Source organism: Rosa rugosa, chromosome 3, assembly GCF_958449725.1.
Source record: "Rosa rugosa chromosome 3, drRosRugo1.1, whole genome shotgun sequence".
NCBI lineage: Eukaryota > Viridiplantae > Streptophyta > Magnoliopsida > Rosales > Rosaceae > Rosa > Rosa rugosa.
In genome coordinates, this window is record NC_084822.1 from 25,667,053 (window position 1) to 25,685,422 (window position 18,370).

At 38.5% G+C, this 18,370-nt stretch overlaps 1 protein-coding gene and 1 long non-coding RNA gene across 9 annotated transcripts; one reads left to right on the forward strand and one right to left on the reverse strand.

The window, feature by feature from the left end:
• Positions 1–8,132: 8,132 nt before the first annotated feature.
• On the reverse strand, positions 8,133–11,438 carry LOC133740874 (uncharacterized). The gene is made up of 4 exons (XM_062168806.1): positions 10,755–11,438; positions 10,571–10,676; positions 8,587–8,735; positions 8,133–8,479 (listed from the first exon to the last, which is right to left on the reverse strand). The coding sequence occupies exons 1-4, from the start codon at positions 10,893–10,895 to the stop codon at positions 8,384–8,386; spliced, it is 492 nt and encodes a 163-aa protein (XP_062024790.1). The 5' UTR covers positions 10,896–11,438; the 3' UTR covers positions 8,133–8,383.
• An 812-nt stretch (positions 11,439–12,250) lies between these two features.
• On the forward strand, positions 12,251–16,940 carry LOC133735559 (uncharacterized). 8 transcript variants are annotated; one of them, XR_009859118.1, is made up of 6 exons: positions 12,251–12,527; positions 12,655–12,800; positions 13,397–15,170; positions 15,787–15,996; positions 16,188–16,419; positions 16,520–16,940. It is a non-coding gene; the product is annotated as an uncharacterized LOC133735559 (long non-coding RNA). The 8 variants fall into 8 exon arrangements; XR_009859120.1 differs by having other exon boundaries at positions 16,211–16,419; XR_009859122.1 differs by having other exon boundaries at positions 16,264–16,419.
• Positions 16,941–18,370: the final 1,430 nt, after the last annotated feature.

Here is an 18,370-nt window from a genome sequence, read left to right on the forward strand (position 1 = left end):
AACCCCCCTATGCTAGATGTTCTAACACCAACAACAACAACACCACAACGCCCCCATAATTCAGAAATTTACTATATACGCGAAAGCTCTCTCCATCCTCTAGAGCAAGCCACGAAGTTCAAGCAAGGCCGAAGAAGAAGAAGAACCAAGCCGTGAGCATCATCATCCATTCTCCACCTTGAAGCTTGCTTTCGAGATTCAAGACTCCATACGTTTTATCTTTCATCCCCATCTCCATCTCACGGTGTAATTCAACCTCTTTCTTTGTAACCTTGTTTGATTTCGTTGGAATTGTTTCTAGTTGACATATATGTTTGAACAATTGTTAATTTCTGGAATTTTATGATTAATTGAGAATTTTCAGATTCATATATTGTAATTCGAGAGTTGCTTATGTGAGTTTGTTTAATTAAATTTGCTTTACAGAAAACTTTTATATGTTTATCTTATTTGGGTCGACACTTATAGGATTTGCATGTAATTGGTGCTAGGTTTAAGAACATAAATCAACTTTTTGCTTTGTGTGACTTGAATCAAAAGTAGTAAAGGTTTTGGACAAAGATCGAATTTAATTAACGAGGATTGCAATTAGGTGGACTTTTCCATACTAAGTTGTACACTTGAGTTGATAGCCTTTCTCTATGTCTAATGCGTTAAACATGTCATGATTGACTAGCTTTCTAGGGTTTGATTACATGTTTGATAGGATTAATCTAGGTGCTTTCACTTAGGTTAATTAACATTGAAAAGTAAAATATGGGAAATTGTTTGCTTTCGAACGTTTCACATGATCAACTCCTTTCTCATGACTTAGATGAACAATATTAGGGTTTGAATCGATTTTAATCATGGTTTCGGTTTTGATCTTTGTTCTCTCATTCCATCATTATCTTTATGTTTTTGCATTTTAATTGTTTTACTTATTTAGTTTTATTTTCGAAAACCAAAAACAAAAACCCCCCTAATTTCGTAAATAATGTTTATACTTGTGAATATCTTTGTGAATATTATACTTTGTTTTAATTTTAATTGTTTAATTGTTTGACAATGACATGTGTACCCTCAATCCCCGGAATAGAACGATCCCTATTTGCTTATATTACTAACGATATTTTCAGGGTTAAATTATGCACTTGCTTATAGCGTATCAATAGATTCGGATATGACTGAAAAGGAAGAAGAAGATAGCATTCAAAATTAAACTTCATAAATTAGTACAAAAATTATGAAAAATTGGATATTACCGGCAAGTTTGGGAGGAAAACGGTCAAGTGAGGAACGTCTTCGAGGATGAAGCCGTCGTCCTGTGGCTGATGATTCGAGCCTTGAGATCGGATTGGCCAGTTTTGGCAGGAAAGAAACGGAAGGAGGAAGGTTCAGGATTTGGGTCTCGGATGGCAACTCAAGTATATTGTCTGAAGGAGAGTGACACAACAGAAAACTAAAAACTGTTGTGTGAATCAAAACAATCAAACAACATCTTTCAGCAGGCATTGACTTAAAATATATCAGACAATAGAGACCTAAAATAAATAAAAAACAGTTGTGTGAATGAAAATAATCAAACAACAGCAAAAACAAACCATTGTATAAATGAACCTTGGACAACATCATATAATAACTGTTGTCTGAATTAACTCATTCAGACAACATCAAAAAAATCAACCATTGTCTGAAATGCTTTTGCACAAGAGCCAAGAAAAAAACTATTGTTGGATTTGAAAACTTAGACGACATAATATTTCTTGCTGTCGTCTGATTATATCAGACGACAGTTAAAATGTTTGATGTCGTCTGATATGGGTTGTCTGATTCCGAAATTGGCCTAGTGACTTTTATAAGAATCTGCCTTTTCTGTTTGAATGGTAATTAATTGTAGGGGGGTGAAATTTGCACCCCCAAAATTGCAAACCACACCCCCTTCTATTATTTTAATAGTCTTTTTTCTCACATCTCTTTTCACTTCCTAAAATGCCCTTGAGTCAGATCCCTCTTTTTTTTTTTTTTTGGTCTCTATCTTCTCTCTCTCTCTCTCCCTCTCTCTCTCTCTCTCCACGACAGAACCCTTCTTATTTTTCTCTCTCCTCAAAACAACGACAGACTCTCTCTTCCCAATCTCTATTGAAACTTTCTAAACCCGATCTCTGACCTAAACTCAAACTAAAGCTCGCCTCTCTCCCACTCTCTCCCCCCCCTGGCACGGCAGATTTCTGGGTTCGGTTTCAGTTTTCGACTTTTCGATTTCGGATTCTTCAAGCTTGGTAAGTTGCTAGTTGTCAAAAAAAAAAAAGCCCCAATCATGCATTTCTCTGTTTGTAGCTCATTTTACTCAGGTATTGCTTCAAGATCAGGAAAAATTTGGTGCATTAGTTCGTCGGGTTAAGGAAATTGGATTTAGTTTTGATAATTCAACATCTGCAGTGGCACTAGGCCAATTGGGTACTAAAAATAGTAAGTCCATAATGAATCGAAGTCACCGAGTTTATATGACGAAATGGGGTTGGTCTGAGGATGATGTTCACTCTGCCTTGAAGAAGTTCCCTCAGTGTATGTTCAAGTCGGAGAAGAAAATAATGCAAACAATGGATTTTCTGGTGAACAAGATGGGATTGCCTTCAAGAATAGTTGTCAAATTCCCACAGGTTATGTCAGTCAATTGAGTATGTGGTATTCATGATTTGGTCTTTCTCTTTTCCTTGATTTTTAGTTTTGCTGGTTTTGGTACACTTTTTTACTTCTTGTTCTTTTGATTTTAATTTTTTTTTCTGCACTACGTGCATTGGTACTGAGAATAGTAAGTCGATATGGAATCGAAGTAGCCAAGTTTATATGATGAGATGGGGTTGAGGATGATGTTCACTCTGCCTTTAAGAATTTAAGTCGGAGAAGAAAATAATGCAAGAAATGGTTTTTTCTTGAACAAGATGGAATTGCCTTCAGAAATGATTGTCAAATACCCACAGGTTTTGGCATTTAGTTTGGAGAAGCGGATAGTCCCAAGGTGTTCAGTTGTCAAATTCACTCTTGAATCTGTTTTTCTAGTTTTAGATAGGAATTAAATTGTATGATTCATTGATTTGTATCTGTTTTACTCATTAATCTGAAATCTGGGCTTTTATTGATTTTTGCAGAAGGTTAGGTCCCCATTTTTTAAATTTGAGGTTCCAAACCGGGTTCAGGTCCTTGTACTTGACCTGGGTTCGGAGCCTCTTGTTTTCAAATTCGATTTCGACGAATGGGGACGATGAGCCTTCGCCGTCTTTGGGCATGAGGTTGTGGGCCGCCACCACCTCCACCACAAGGCATTCTTTGCCGGTGCTGTTGCTCACAGTCATGGATGGGTTTTGGTGAAGAATAAGAAGAAAAAGAAGAAGGAAATAGAGAAAATGAAAGATGAAGCAGAGAACAGAGGAATAGAAAAAACAGAGGAAGCAAACAATAAATGAAACAGAGCAGAGAGCTAGCTAGCTAGAGAGAGAGAGGCGTATAGGGAACACAATGTGACAAATTCGGAGGCTTAATAAAGCCAGAAAACCACCATGCGAATCAGAAGAGCATGCAGCTCAGAGATAGAGAGATAAATAAAAAGCCAGAGAGAGAGAGAGCTCTGTTTCAGAGAGAGTACAGAGGAGGAGCTCACTCTTTCTGAGTTGGTAGAAGGAAAAGACAGTCAACAGTCCCACTCTTTAGTTCAACGTGTGATGTCCACGGACCAAAAAAGACAAAAAAAAAAAGAAGAGGGATCTGACTCAAGGGCATTTTAGGAAGTGAAAAGAGATGTGAGAAAAAATACTATTAAAATAATAGAAAGGGGTGTGGTTTGCAATTTTGGGGGTGCAAATTTCACCCCCCTTAATTGTATATTCTTGTTTTGTTCTTAATTGTACGGGTTTTAACGGGTTCCAACGGATAACCCGCAAACCCGCCGGGTTTAGCCCGCGAAACCCGTTAAGCTAACGGGTTCTTACCGGGTCCGCCCGTTAAGAACCCGCACGGTACCCGCACTATACCCACACGTTGCCAAGCCTACTTGATATATACCACCCACACAGGTTCTAGCTGCATCCCGAGCAATTAGAATAATGTCACCATTCGAAGTAGCCTTCATGTAAGCACCATCCAGATTAGTTTAATCCCCCCTTGAGGAGGAGGAGGCTTGGAGCATTGAACACGGTTTGGTTTCATAGTAGCTTGGTTTCTATAAAATTGAAAATCATTGAATTTGTCATTTAACCTGAAAATCACATTACCCTTTCTTGGGCTTTTGCTCTCCAGATTCGATTGTTCCTCTCTTTCCAGGCACCCCACATAAAAAATAGCAGCTTACTCCACGCTAGGGTTGATAAATTTTAAAGACACAAAATTCCACCCAATCTCAAAAAACCAGCGTACTAGCTGCTGTCGTAAAGCAAACTGTTCTGATTTCCAAATATGAGTCCAACAATCTTCTTCTCTGTAAGAGCAGCCGCGACAAATATGATATATAGTTTCCTCTTCGAGTAAGCAAAGTACATACCTAGTTTGTTCAATATATACATGTTTTGACCGAAGTCTATCAACTATTGGCAGTATATTGTGTATTGCTTTCTGTGTGCTTATTTTGAATAGAGTTCTAAAATGCAGTCTGGGCGGCCGCCTAGGTGCTGGGCCTGACTTCACTGCCCAGATTATGACTTTTTGTTGACTAGGAAGAGGATACAGAGAAGACAAGAGGGAGAAAACTAGAAAAGAAAAGAAAAAAGGACAGAGATGAGAACACAGAGGAGGGAAGAAAAGAAAATATTTGACAGATTTAAGAGATCGGTCAAATTTGGCAGATTGGTGTGATATGTCAAATCCACGTAGGATTTCACACATTCTGTGCTGTTGAGCCTCAACCCTTCATTTAATAGAAGGGTTGGAGATGCTCTTAGACACTAAATATTACACACATCTCCTGCACCTATAAATTAGCATAAAAAGATAAAAGCCTGCTCACCTAAGAGACAGTTTTTAAGGGACTGTAAGGGACAAGTGAATCTGACGGCTGAAAATAAATGCACAGTTTTAAGTTGTTATAATTTCTGCTTTTATAGTTAATACATGTTCTTGAGATGCATTTGTCTCTCACAATCCCTTAAAATTGTCCCTTAGGTGAGCAAATCTGTAAAGAGATATATTCATAGTTTAAAATATTAAAAAATGGCCTCTTTTTTTTTTTGAAGAAGGGCGGTGCGGCTGCCCTTAAGCCTTGATTAATGAAACAGAAGGATACATGGGGGGGACGTGGTGCCTTAACCCCAACTTACAAATAGCGTTAAGAGAATGTCCCGCAATAATAGCAGAAACCTCTACAAAAATAATGTATCCTAACATGCATCCAATAGCAATGGTTGCACCTCTGGCAACTGCATTTGCTTTATGGTGACAGACCGACAAGATCACTCTCACGAAGAGGATCATTAATTGACAAATAAAAACAGCTGTCTCACTATGTTGCCAATCGAAAACAAGACCGACAACATTCTGTTTCATTCTGTCACTAGGAGGTTGCGTCCAGTCAACATCGACACGCCGCCTCACTAAGCCAGACAAGGCACACCTAACGTGCAAGCCGGGACAAAGCCCACATGTCCTTACCAAGAATCGGAAAGGATTTATTGTAAATAAGAAACACCTACAATTGAAACAATGAAACCTAATAATAGGAAAACATAATACCTAGGACAGAACCACAAGCAAAGGCCCAAACCCACAGGAGTGACCCATCCCTGCCTGACAGACCCATAGCCAAATGAGAGGCCCAAACCCACAGGACGGGTTTGCGACCCGGACTTGGCTATTGTCTCCCGCGCGTACCCTCCGAGCCGAACTACCACCTCTGAAAAAACACGCTGCTGATGCACCGCGACCAGCATCAGTGGCCGGACCAGGCCAGTAACGAATTCAGCCTCCTGTGAACACCGACGTTGAACCATGGAGGCCGAAGAACTCCAAACATGGTGGACCACCATGGTGCCCAGTAACCAGTTAGATCCGGAACGCAACCCTTCACCAGGCCGCCATAGTCCCCGGAAGAGTGGGGTGCTGGCCTCAGTGACCCGCGTTGGTGGTTGCAGACATGGCCACCAAAACACAGTGCTCCAGCATCGCTCCTTCTGGTCCCCGCCGCCACTCCAAATTCGGCCTTTACTTGTGGGCTGACAACCGACACCTACGAACTCTACTAGTCCGACGACACCGTCACAGGGACGGGCCGCCGAACGGAGCAGCACAAACCTCCGAAACTCCAAGCATGACAGTTTTTCTCAATAGCCATTAGAAAAATGGACTTAAATTTTAAACATTAAAAATTAAAGAAAGTACAAGGGTGCCACTGACCTATAAATAAACCGAAAACAAGACCTCCCTCTCTCAATCAAAATAACAACCAAGTTGAAGGAGGACGCCAAACCCTAAAGCAAAGCCATGAACTGGATCCTCACAAGATCCTCGCTCACCCACATCCTCCGCACCGGACCTGAGCCCAACCAAGAGGTCGAGGCCGAACAGCCCCGAGCTACCAAATTATGCAATTGATATCATGTGCCATGTAGATATAAATGAACGAACCCTCTAGTGCAAAAGGGTAGATGAGATCCAAAACAGGTGGCTGGAAGAGATGGGGAGAATTGCTTCTTCTTATCCAAAGGAAGTCTTACACAGTGGGCCAAAATTCGATCCTTCAAAACCTTTACCATAGGGATATGCATGGACTTCTTACTGCCCTGAGAGTGGACATAAATCTTTTGCTGTTAAGATGCATTGCATTGGCTGTGGCCTGGGTGGAGATCACTGGCCTGATGACTGCCCAGAAAAGGGTACTGACGAGTACGAGAGGAATTTCGCCATACCAGAGTCAGATGAGGTTATGGAGCAAAGGAAACTGGAGAGGAGGTTTGAGTGAGGCGAACTAAATTGTTTTGTCAGAGTAACACAAGCAAGTTGGACTCATTGAGAGAAAAACAAGATGATGATTGGTTTTGGAAGATAACATTGTTGAAAGTAACGGATTCTCATGAATTCATTGATGCATGTATGGATGCTGACAACTCGAATGGCGCCTACGAGAAAAAGTGCCTAAACAATTGTTCTTGCCAGGCTTATGCATTTGTAGATAAAATAGGGTCTGGTCTGGTCCAGAGATCTAATTGATATACAACAGTTTCCGGTTGGTGGAGACAATCTGACCATCTGTATATCCGCCTAGCATATGCAGAAAAAAGTCAGGGGATTACATTTTGTGCATAACTCGGTCTAATTAGTTAGCAGTATGTTTTGTTTTCTGTCTCATGCTTGGTTTTGTAATACAAGTTCCTTTTTGCAGATAAAGGAAAGCCAATAAAGCTAATTGCCTCCGTCACAGCTATTTGTCATTCCAAATTTCATTCCAATCAAATGATCTTTTATCCCTCAGTAACATTATCTCAATTCCATTCGATAATGTGCACTATTTCTTCCCTCAGTTGTTTTTGATCTTGAGTGTTTGTTATCAGTGAAATCCATCAAGTAATATGATCAGATTTAGCTAGCACCTTTTATTCAAAACTAAAAGAAAAGATACGAGGAGGGGGACCAAACCAAACCTCTTAGAAAAAGCAACATTTACCGAACGCGAAAATTAGAAAGATACTCATTTAGGTAAACAAAGGGATTAATCTACTAAAAATTAAACAACAAAACTAGATCCTCACTCAAAATTCGCTCTTAACTGATTTAAGAGTATTAGCTAGCAGCTAGTATAATCCCTCGCAGTTAGACCCTAAACACCACTCGCATATAAGATGGTACTTTCGCCGCTTTTCTTTTGATAGTTGAGTGTGTACGTTTGCATGCGAAGCAAATCACATATTGATTGACATATTTCTGCAAGATTGCTCCGAACTTCCTAGGCAAAAATCTTCCCTTCACAACTAACCTCAGCTGTCCATCAAGCGATCCTCTCGGGAAAACATAAATCCCAATTGTTAACAAGAGAGATTTGATTTCATATAAAGCATAAAGAAGTTGCGAGCCAAGTGTTAGAGATCAATTACCAACAAAAGAAACCATAAGTCTATGAGATGAGACATTGACAAGAAAAAGAAAAAAAGGCAGAGAGAGAGACATACATGGATTAAAAAACATAAAAATATATAAACTCAACTCGTCAATGAAGTAATGTTACAAAAGACAAACTAAAGGTATTAGAAGCTTGAGCACATTACTTAGTTGGTCATTTACACCGTTCATAACTATAAGGGAAATACTACCCAACAAGCATCTATATTGTAACCATAGCACCACCCAAAAATAAGAATCTAGGAAAGTGAAAGAAGAAAAGAACTCCATGTTCAATTGGTCAGCTGTCCACCATGGGAGGAGCTCAATCCTGCTTATTCTGAGAAAGCCGTGCACGGTGTCTCAGCTCAGCTCTTTTCCACTTGACAATCAGGTGACATAAGGAAAAGAGCGTGTTTATCTGTGAGAGCAATGAGAGATCAGGCTAAAGCAAATAGTTGCAAAGACGGAACTACCTAATGATTGAAAAAAGTGGAAAAAATATAATAAGCAATTGCATATACTAACCAAAATTATAATTGCAATTACGAGAAGAGGCCCAGACCAAAGTACTGACAAAAAAACTCCATTTGAATCAAAGTAATTCTGGCCGGCGAAACTCTTCCAGTTCTGACCCAGGAAACCATTGAACCTCTCAGCAAGATAAACTCCAGCCACTGCATAACATCACTAGTCATACAACTGTCTAGATACGAAGCAAACATCCATAAAACTTTTTTTTGCCCTAACTAAAAGTTACAAGTATTCCTACAACCAACAAGAGTTTGAACGTGATTATTATTATTATTTTTTTTTTTTAAATCAGGAAACCAGGTTCAATTATCATAACATATGAGTATCAATCATTAGACAAGAGTTCACTTAAAAGCAAGAAGAAAATCTGATGAGTTAAAAAAAAAAAAAAAAAATTCAAAGTAGAGATACTAGCACTGGCATGTTTCCTCAAAAACAGGAGCTCCAAATTCTGTAAAAAATTGAATAACCCAAAGCACAAGCAATACACCACATCCACCTTCTTGCTTCCAACTAAATCTACATAAAATCGTGTAAAATCAAATCCTCAGTAACACCCTTTCTTATAGAAAAACCCCTAAACACATGGAATGCCTCTCTCTTGCCCTCATACGCACTAGCAGAATGTCGGCACATAGCATTGATGGCGTAATCCTATAAGTCCATGTAGAAAGCACTAGTTGATAAGGGAATTGCCAAAACTACCGACAACGTTGGAAACTACTACAATTTAATGTCAAAGAGCTTCTACAAAGGATATGAGGAGGATGACATCTCAGCCACACAACTCATACCTAATTTTTCTAAAGCAACTGTGCACCAATATTAGAAGTTCCAATGGCATTTCCTAAATCATTGCATATCAGAAGCTTCAAGGAGCAACAGAAGGGCGATAAATTTTCTGCATCTTCCCTCACAACAAAAAGTTCCAAGGTTTCTTGATCTCTTCCTTACGTTCAGATTCACTCTAGAGCTTGAATATTTTCATGGTTTATAAAAGCCAGGCATCACGGAAAAATTTAACTAACACATAGTGAAAAACTTTTATAACAAGTTATGCTACATGTGAATAACTCTAATTTTTTTTCCTGGAAATGCAAGCAGAGAAAGAGGATCTAATTGTGAGGAAAAAAAAAATCTGTATGCACTTAAAGCAGTACATGACCCTTGGTGGACAAGCTATTTGTACTGGCCAGCCAAGCAATCAATTGATGTTTTGGAGTGGCCTTATAGAACCATATCATCATCTGCAAATTTGCTTGCTGTTGAGTAGATCTGCAAATGTAGAATCCCTCCCATTTTGAAGTAAGCAACAAACCTAATCATATGTGTGCCAGAGTCGATATTTATTTTAATAAAATTAGTGCCCCAATTAACTCGGATCTTGGAGCAGAGGTTCCCAATTATCATTCTCAATCATGCTTCTACCTTTAGCATTCAACTTGGTTTTGGCATCATCAACTGTTCTGTTCTTAAAGTATGCAAAATGGGACCAGAAAAAAGCTGTAACGTAACCAAAAGGACACATATCTGCATCCTATAAGGCATTTCATCAATTATCTAGCCACAAGCGTATAAATATTATGTGCTTCATCACAAGTCTGTCCAGAAGCCGATGTTCCACATCCATTAGAAACATTTCTATCCATACCTATAACCAAACACCAGTTCCAATTAAGCTGAATATTGCTGTACAGGAAGAAAAACGTTTCAGGGAAATACTCAGACTATTATTTGGCCTAACTTTGATTGGGACAAGTATTTAACTAATGAGGAAATTGCAATCATTCACCATTGGAGAGCCTCTACAAAGGTACTATGACCATGAAATCTTCTGCTTACCTACCGAATGCTACTAAACATCAATCCAGCGATAAAGGAACAGTGAATACATTACTTCTCCTATAGCGATAATTTATGCAATGCGAAAACAAGAGAGATACAAAGAGAAAATGGTTTGAAGATAAAGAGGACTTACAGGCCGTAAGGAACAAAAGCATTTGGAAGTTAAGATTCTTCCTGGAGAGAATGGATATTACCAACAACAGAAAGTGGAGTCCCACTAAACCCATCAACCATGGTTCCTGCAAATCAAAAAGAAATCAGAATTTGGTTTTGGTTTGCATTCAAAGAAAACAAAGAGAGAGAGAGAGAGAGGGTACCTTCCAGTCGATAGCGTGGAAAAAACCAATGAAGTTATCTAAAGCGGGTCCAAGACCAGAGCGGAAGTCTGCGGAGAGTTTCTGGACGAGATCTGCTACTTGGTCCAGGTGAGCTTCCATGCCAGACCGAATCTGCTCCATTCTCTCACTCTCTTATCTTTCACTTTCAAAAACAGAACAGAACACAAGACAAGAATGAATTGAAATCTCAGATCCAAAGAAAAGACCAAGAGACTTGCGAGTCCAACAGTTTGCACTTGCACCCTGTTAGGAGGAGGAGGAAGAAGAGACTCGCCGATTTTAACTTCCAATTTCTGCAAACTGGAAAATTCTTCCACACTCCGAGTATACCATGCTTGGGCACGTCAGCATATTATGGGCCGTCGGATATATACTCTTTAATCTAATAGTTAAGAATGATAACCGGCTCACCTGCTTATCATTTTATATAGGATAGTTGAAAAAATTATTGTGTAGGAAACAGTTATTTTTGGAAGAAAGATAAAGTCGGGCATTAGTATCGCAATTGAGGAGGTCGAGGGGCTTGGTTTTGCTCTTTTGCTGCTCACTCTGAGTTACACTTGTATGATTTTGATGGCCTTGGCGTATTGGGTCCAGTAATTTGCGACGGTGGGGAACGCTGTCAAGAGCTGCTCGTAGATCAGCGCCGCCTCCGAGATCGGAAAACGGTGGGCCTGATGACCGATCATTGTATTGGATATACAACTCCTCATATTCATACCTCTTTTCAACACTTATATAAGGTCAAACAATAATCCAACACAAAATAAAAGTTAGCTCAGTGGATAAGGCTAGCTTAAGGATATTTTGGCTGCGTGGCTTCGAATGCTCGATCTAGCTCAACTTTGTTTTTGTTTTTCTTATTTTAAGTATTTCGTTTTATAGTCTTTTTTTTTTTTTTTTCCTTTCCACTACATTACTAAAATAAAGTTAAAATGAATTATTAAAAAAAAAATTACGGAAAGCTCGACCTCCTAGTGTTATTTATTTATTTATTTCTATGATTAATTTTGGAAAAATATCCATTTACCCAAATTTGAGCTACACTAACCCCATTTATCCAAACATCTTATAAGATTGCCCATGTAGACACCAGTACTTTTTCTTGTTTATTTTATTTTATTTTGTCGTACAACGTATAGGACTACGTATTCGTAAGGTACAAAAGTATTCACGCTTAGGTAAGATTATGAGGCTATTTTAAAGGTTTAAGAATTTAGAGAAAATCCAATTTGAGTCCAGGAAACTTTTCTTGAAGTACCGAGGCTTAGGAAAAGCCCGGAAAATTATTCAAAAAAGATTTGGTGAAGTGTCGGAGAAATAAGGATGGTTGGAGTGGTATTTTTGAAATTGGTTTGAGGGAAATTAAGAGAAAAAGAAAATGGAAGCAGTCAAGCCCACTTGGCCCAAAAGGAAGGGCAAGTTGGACTTTTCACACTAATTAATGGGGGGAGGTATTTAAGGCCTCACAACACCAAACCCTAGCCTCCAAACCTCATTTTCCTCACTTCACACTCTCTCTCTCTCTGTTCAACTCTCCCTCTCTCTCATCCGATCCTCTCTTTCTTTGATTCGCCGGCCGCCGCAGTACCCCAATCAACATCAAAATTTCCAGATTTTCTCCTCTTTATTCCCTCTATTTATTTCTCAAAACAAAATCGTGAGATTTAGCCATTCAATCATCCAAAAACTCTAGAACCCAAAATTAATTTGGGGGTTTTTGTGACTTCTTCATTCTAAGTCCAAATCAAGGTAATCTCCCTCCTAATCTAACCTCTATTCATCCGATCTATGCTTATTTCTTATCAAATTCGAGTTTTTGATTTCAATTTGTGATTTTGGTGCATGAACCCGATTTTCCCTTAAACCATGAGGCTAGGCTACGGGTTTGGCAAGGATTTGTGGTAAGGATCTATTCCATGCAACCTTATTTTGAGTTTTTGGTTGTAGGTGCTGTTTTTGGACGGATTTGTAAGTGAAAAAGACTAAGGAGGAGGAGAGGCCACGGTTTTTGGAGAAGAAAGGGTAAGGATTGGGTTTTGGACAGACCCTTGAATTTTTGGAGTTGTTTTGTTGATTCTAAATTTTGTTGAGTTATTTTGTTGGTGGAAAATTGTGAAAAGTGAGATTTTTGAGGAGGATTTAATTAGAAGGATTTATCAGTTTAGTTTTCAAAGTGTTGAGAATTTGTGTTGAAGATTTTGGTGGTTTTCGTTGTGTAATTTTGACCAAAAGAAAAAGGAAGGGAAGAAGAAAAGAAAAGTCTTTGTTTTGGAAGAAAAAAAAATAAAGAAATGAGTAAAAGTTGAATTAAAGGGGTTTTACCGTAGTAAACTGGTAAAAAGTAAAAAAGGTGAAAGTAAAGGTAAAATCAGTAAAAGGAGGTAAAAGATAAAAGTGAAAGTGAAAAGATAAAAACTACGGTAAAAATAAAAAGGTGAGAAAGGAGGAGTAAAAGGGTAAAAGTAGAAGTAAACTTTATTTATAATTATTTACTTATTTATTTTAAAAATAAATAAGAAATAATGGTAAATAAAGCGGTACTTGGGCCGTTGGATATATACTCTTTAATCTAATGGTTGAGAATGATAACTGGCTAACCTACTTACCATTTTATATAGGATAGTTGAAAAAATTACTGTGTAGGAGATCGAGGGGCTTGGTTTTGATCTTTTGTTGTTTACTCTGAGTTACAAGTGTATGATTTTGGTGGCCTCGGCGTGTTGGGTCCAGTTTTTTGCGATGGTGGGGAACACTGTCAGGAGCTGCTCGTAGATCGGCGCCGCCTCCGAGATCGAAAAACGGTGGGCCTAATTGGCCTGATGACTGGCCATTGTATTTGGGATTATGGTGAGGTAAATGTGGGTTCAAGAATCTCTACTTAGACCTGTAAATGGACCGGATTTTGATCCAGACCCGCTCCAGATCCATGGCTATTAACGGGTTTGGATTGAAAATTTTGATCCGTTGATCTGTTAATGATCCGAATCCGTTAACCCGTTTATTTAACGGATCAAATACGGATTTAGGTCGATCCGATCCGTTAATGATCCGGCCCGTTTTTGTAATAATACAATATTATTTTTTATTAATATGTTATTATTTTTTTAAAATATAAAATATAAAATATGAAGAATTTCTAATACAGATTTTTTGCAAAAATCTAAGAGACAGTCCATCACCTAAGATTCCAAAAAACATTAAGAATTTTGATAATGTAATTCTACTTTTGGTGATCATTTTCATGTTGTTTTAATATTTTATTAATATCTTATGAGGTATCATGATATAAATTTAATATTACTATTTAAAATTTTAAAATATTTGAAATTATAAACGGGTCGGATTAGCGGATCGGGTATCCGTTAATCCGGCGGGTACGGATTTGGATCGAGCTATCAATGATCCGTCGGGTTAACGGAGCGGGTTTGGATCAAATTTTTTTTTTAAGTAAACGGATTTGGATTTAGGTTGATCCGGTCCAAATCCGGTCTATTTATAGGTCTATCTCTACTGTGTCACTTATATAAGGTCAAACAATAATCCAACACAAAACAAAGGTTAGCTCAGTGGATAAGGCTGGCTTAACGATATTTTGGCTGCGTGGGTTCGAATGGTCGATCTAGCTCAACTTCGTTTTTCTTTTTCTTATTTTAATTATTTCTTTCTATAATCTTTTTTTTTTTGGGCCAATGATAAAAAAATGTTATTTTCAAGTGCCTTATTATAATTCAGGACACACAAATGTCCTCATGATAACTAAGGTCACATCTTTACAACCTACCATTAGAAATAACAAAATTTACAACTCATGCCATCGTCTCCCGCTTCCCCAATCCATTTCAGAATATAATTAACCCTTCTCTCTCTCTCTCTCTCAATTGACCTCACCGCCATGGCTCGAAGATCTTCTGCCACCTTCTAACAAAGCCCCAACCCGGCATCACGGTCCAAACCCGATCGTTCACCTACATGCCCCCACCCGGCGACGGAGCTCCGCGTGCCGTAACCAAAATCCCTGGCGACGGAATCGGACCGCTCGTCACGAACGCCGTCGAGAAGGTGATGGAGGCGATGCACGCGCCGTTTTACTTCGAGAAGTACGATGTCACCAGCGAGATGCCGAGGGTGCCGGAGGAGGTGATTGAGTAGATCATAAAGAACAAGGTGTGCCTGAAAGGCAAGCTGGCGACGCCGATGGGCAGCGGCGTTAGCTCGCTGAACATGAAGCTCCGGCGAGATCTCGATCTCTATGCTTCGTTGGTCAACTGCTTCAATATGCGTTACAGACCAGGCATGACAACATCGACATTGTGGTGATCAGGGAGAACACCGAGGGTGAGTACTCGGGGCTCGAGCACGAGATCATTCATGGAGTTGTTGAAAGCCTTAAAGGTATAAACAATGCGATTCCGAAATGTAAAAGTCGTTATTAACTGTAAAATTCATGATGTTCGGTCAGTTTTGGAGGAGCAGATTTGAATTCTTTACTTTTGGTTCATCAGGAATAGTGAAGATGGAATATATTTTGTTCGTTTGTGATTATTGTGAAAATAATTAGTTTAATTTTTTGATTGTAGAATATGTTTAGAGGAGGTATTGGTATCAGTTGTTGTGTTTGTTTGTCTCTATAATTTTTTTCAAATTCAAAATGATGGTTTTATCTTGTGATTTTCGTGCTGGATGTAGAGGTTTTGTTGTAGTTGCTTTGTCCAAATAAGGATTTTTGTATAGATAAATCTTGTGCATTCGAAGAAGTTTAGCAACGAGCAATCTTTTTACTTTGATGAATTGTGTATGCTTATAGAATTGGTTTGCTTTGATCTTGGCATGCTTTGATCTTATTTTTCTGAAGAGCTCTTTTGTTATTCAGGTTTTATGGCTTTATGGCTTTACAAATGTCTATAGTCATGACATTATGTACTTCACAGTATGTTTCTATATCTTGGATAGTTCAGTTAACACTTAAAGTATGCTTACTGAAGTTAGATGGCTTTACATATCTGACCAGGTACTTTTTGGAGGATTTGATGCCTCCAATAATTTGATAAAGCTTGGAGGAAGATAGATGTTGCCTTTGGACTGCTTGCCTCGTAATAGAAGACCTGCTTCTACAGAGAAGGTGACAGATAAGGTGAAAGATATATGTAACTTGAAAATTGAGCAGCAGCAAAGGAAGCAACATGGACAGGAGTCCAAGGAGGAGAAGAAAGAGCGGAAGGTATGGGTCTGCTATTTGTTTTAGCTCATCTTGGACATGATATTTTATTCATCTTGCCTTACCATTAAAGATTAATATGCCAGCTTATGATAATGAAAATCCAGAAACTGTCATTGTAAGAGTAAACTGTGAGCATATAACTTGCATTCAAATATCTCATAGCTACTGATTTTGGCATTTGATAATTCCAGGAATTGTACCTTCTGTTTTGTAGTTGTGTTGGTAAATTTATGTTGGTTCTTTGATGATAACTTGAATATATCTAAGTGCAAGCAACTGTCAATGAGGAAAGACATGAGGCATGGCACGCTAAAAAGAAATTGAAGGGACTTTACAAGGGTGAAGGGCAACATTCTCAGAGAGTAGCTGCTATATCTGGCTCTTCTTCCAAACGTTTGATGTGATTGGGCTGATCATCAAATGGTAATTGGAATAGAATCACCGTTGCTTTAAAATCATATTGATAATTGAATATACTTAGTATGCTTTATATTGATCGGCTTGTTTACATGTTTTCTTTTAGGTGAAACTAAGAGTGCATTGGATTTTTGTCAAGAAGTGTGGCACCCCCTCAGCTTTCATGGTTTGAAGCACGTATATGTCATCAGTTTTAAGAGAATGGATACAAGTTGGTTTAAAACAACATATCATCGATTCAAATCTATGTTTCTGATGTTGTGGACATGTCATAGTATATAGGATATGAGTTGAGTAGTTCTTTAGGGCTAGAGATTGAAGATAATAAATCGTCTCTCTTCAACATATTTCATTTCTTTTTGTCTGGATATTTCTAGTGAAGCCACAGGCCATGTCAATGACAATGTCAGTTACATGGTCAGTTACATACATTGTAAGTTACATGGTTAGTTACATGATCAGTTACATGGTCAGTTACATACATTGTAAGCTAGAGCTTGAAGATAATAAATCGTCTCTCTTCAACATATTTCATTTCTTTTTGTCTGGATATTTCTAGTGAAGTCACAGGCCATGTCAATGACAATGTCAGTTACATGGTCAGTTACATACATTATAAGTTACATGGTTAGTTACATGATCAGTTACATACATTGTAAGCTAGAGCTTGAAGATAATAAATCGTCTCTCTTCAACATATTTCATTTCTTTTTGTCTGGATATTTCTAGTGAAGTCACAGGCCATGTCAATAACAATGTCAGTTACATACATTGTAAGTTACATGGTCAGTTACATGATCAGCTACATGATCAGTTACATAACCTGTGACATGAGGTTAACACACGTTGTCAAGGAGTTGGCTTTTTCCAGTGACTTCTCTAGCCAATGATTTTTCTAACGACTTGGACAGTTACCTCACTGGCTAGTTTCATTATATGATCCTATAAAGTATGTATTTAAACCTCAAGTCACCGGCAAAGTCACTGGCCGTGTCACTGTCAATCCATGGCCAAGTTACTAGCCATGTCACTAGCTATGTGGCAAGCCAAGTTACTACTGCATATGTCACTATCAATCACTGACCATGTCACTGTCAATCCCTGACCATGTCATTGTTAACCTTAAGTTACCGGTAAAGTCACTGACCATGTCATTGTCAATCTCTGGCTAAGTCACATTGCATGTCACTGTTATATACATGTCACTGACAAAGTCGCTGGCCATGGCCATATCACTAGTGTCACTGATAAAGTCACTTGCCATGGCCATATCATTGGCCAGCCCCGGTCCCTAATCAGTGAGATCACTCGTTAAGATCTCACTGGTTAAGTCACTGTTAACCTCAAGTCACTGGCTATGTTACTGGCCATGTCATAGTCATGACCATGTCACTGATCATGTATCTCGCCATGTCACTGTCAATCCCTGGCCCAGTCACTGATCATATAACTGGCCAAGTTACTGTGAACCTCAAGTCACTGGCACAGTCATTGTCAATCCTTGGGCAAGTCACTAACCATGCCATTGTCAATCTCTGTTGTATTATCTAACCACCAGACTAAGAATCTCTTCTAAGAACTTATCACCTAAGGTTGGACAGATACTACAAGACATATGTTCTAATAGCTACATCACATTCATTATACGTCAAACAAGAGTGTACAATCACCAACAAAATTCTAGTGATTTTTCTTTATTCCATCTATATAAATGCACTAGAGATACAAAAGTATTGCTTGATTCCATCCTTGTCTTGAATAGATATAACTATTTTGTTTGAAAAATAATTTGATGGTAATACATTGCATTTGCAAAGAAAATTCATGACACAGTTTCTAAAACTCATTAACTAAAATGCTGGAGACAAAATTCAGGCTATATGATTACAGTAAACCTATTATATAATGTCTTAACTTCAACAAAGGAAATCAAAAGTGAGCGACGTAGTGATTTCCG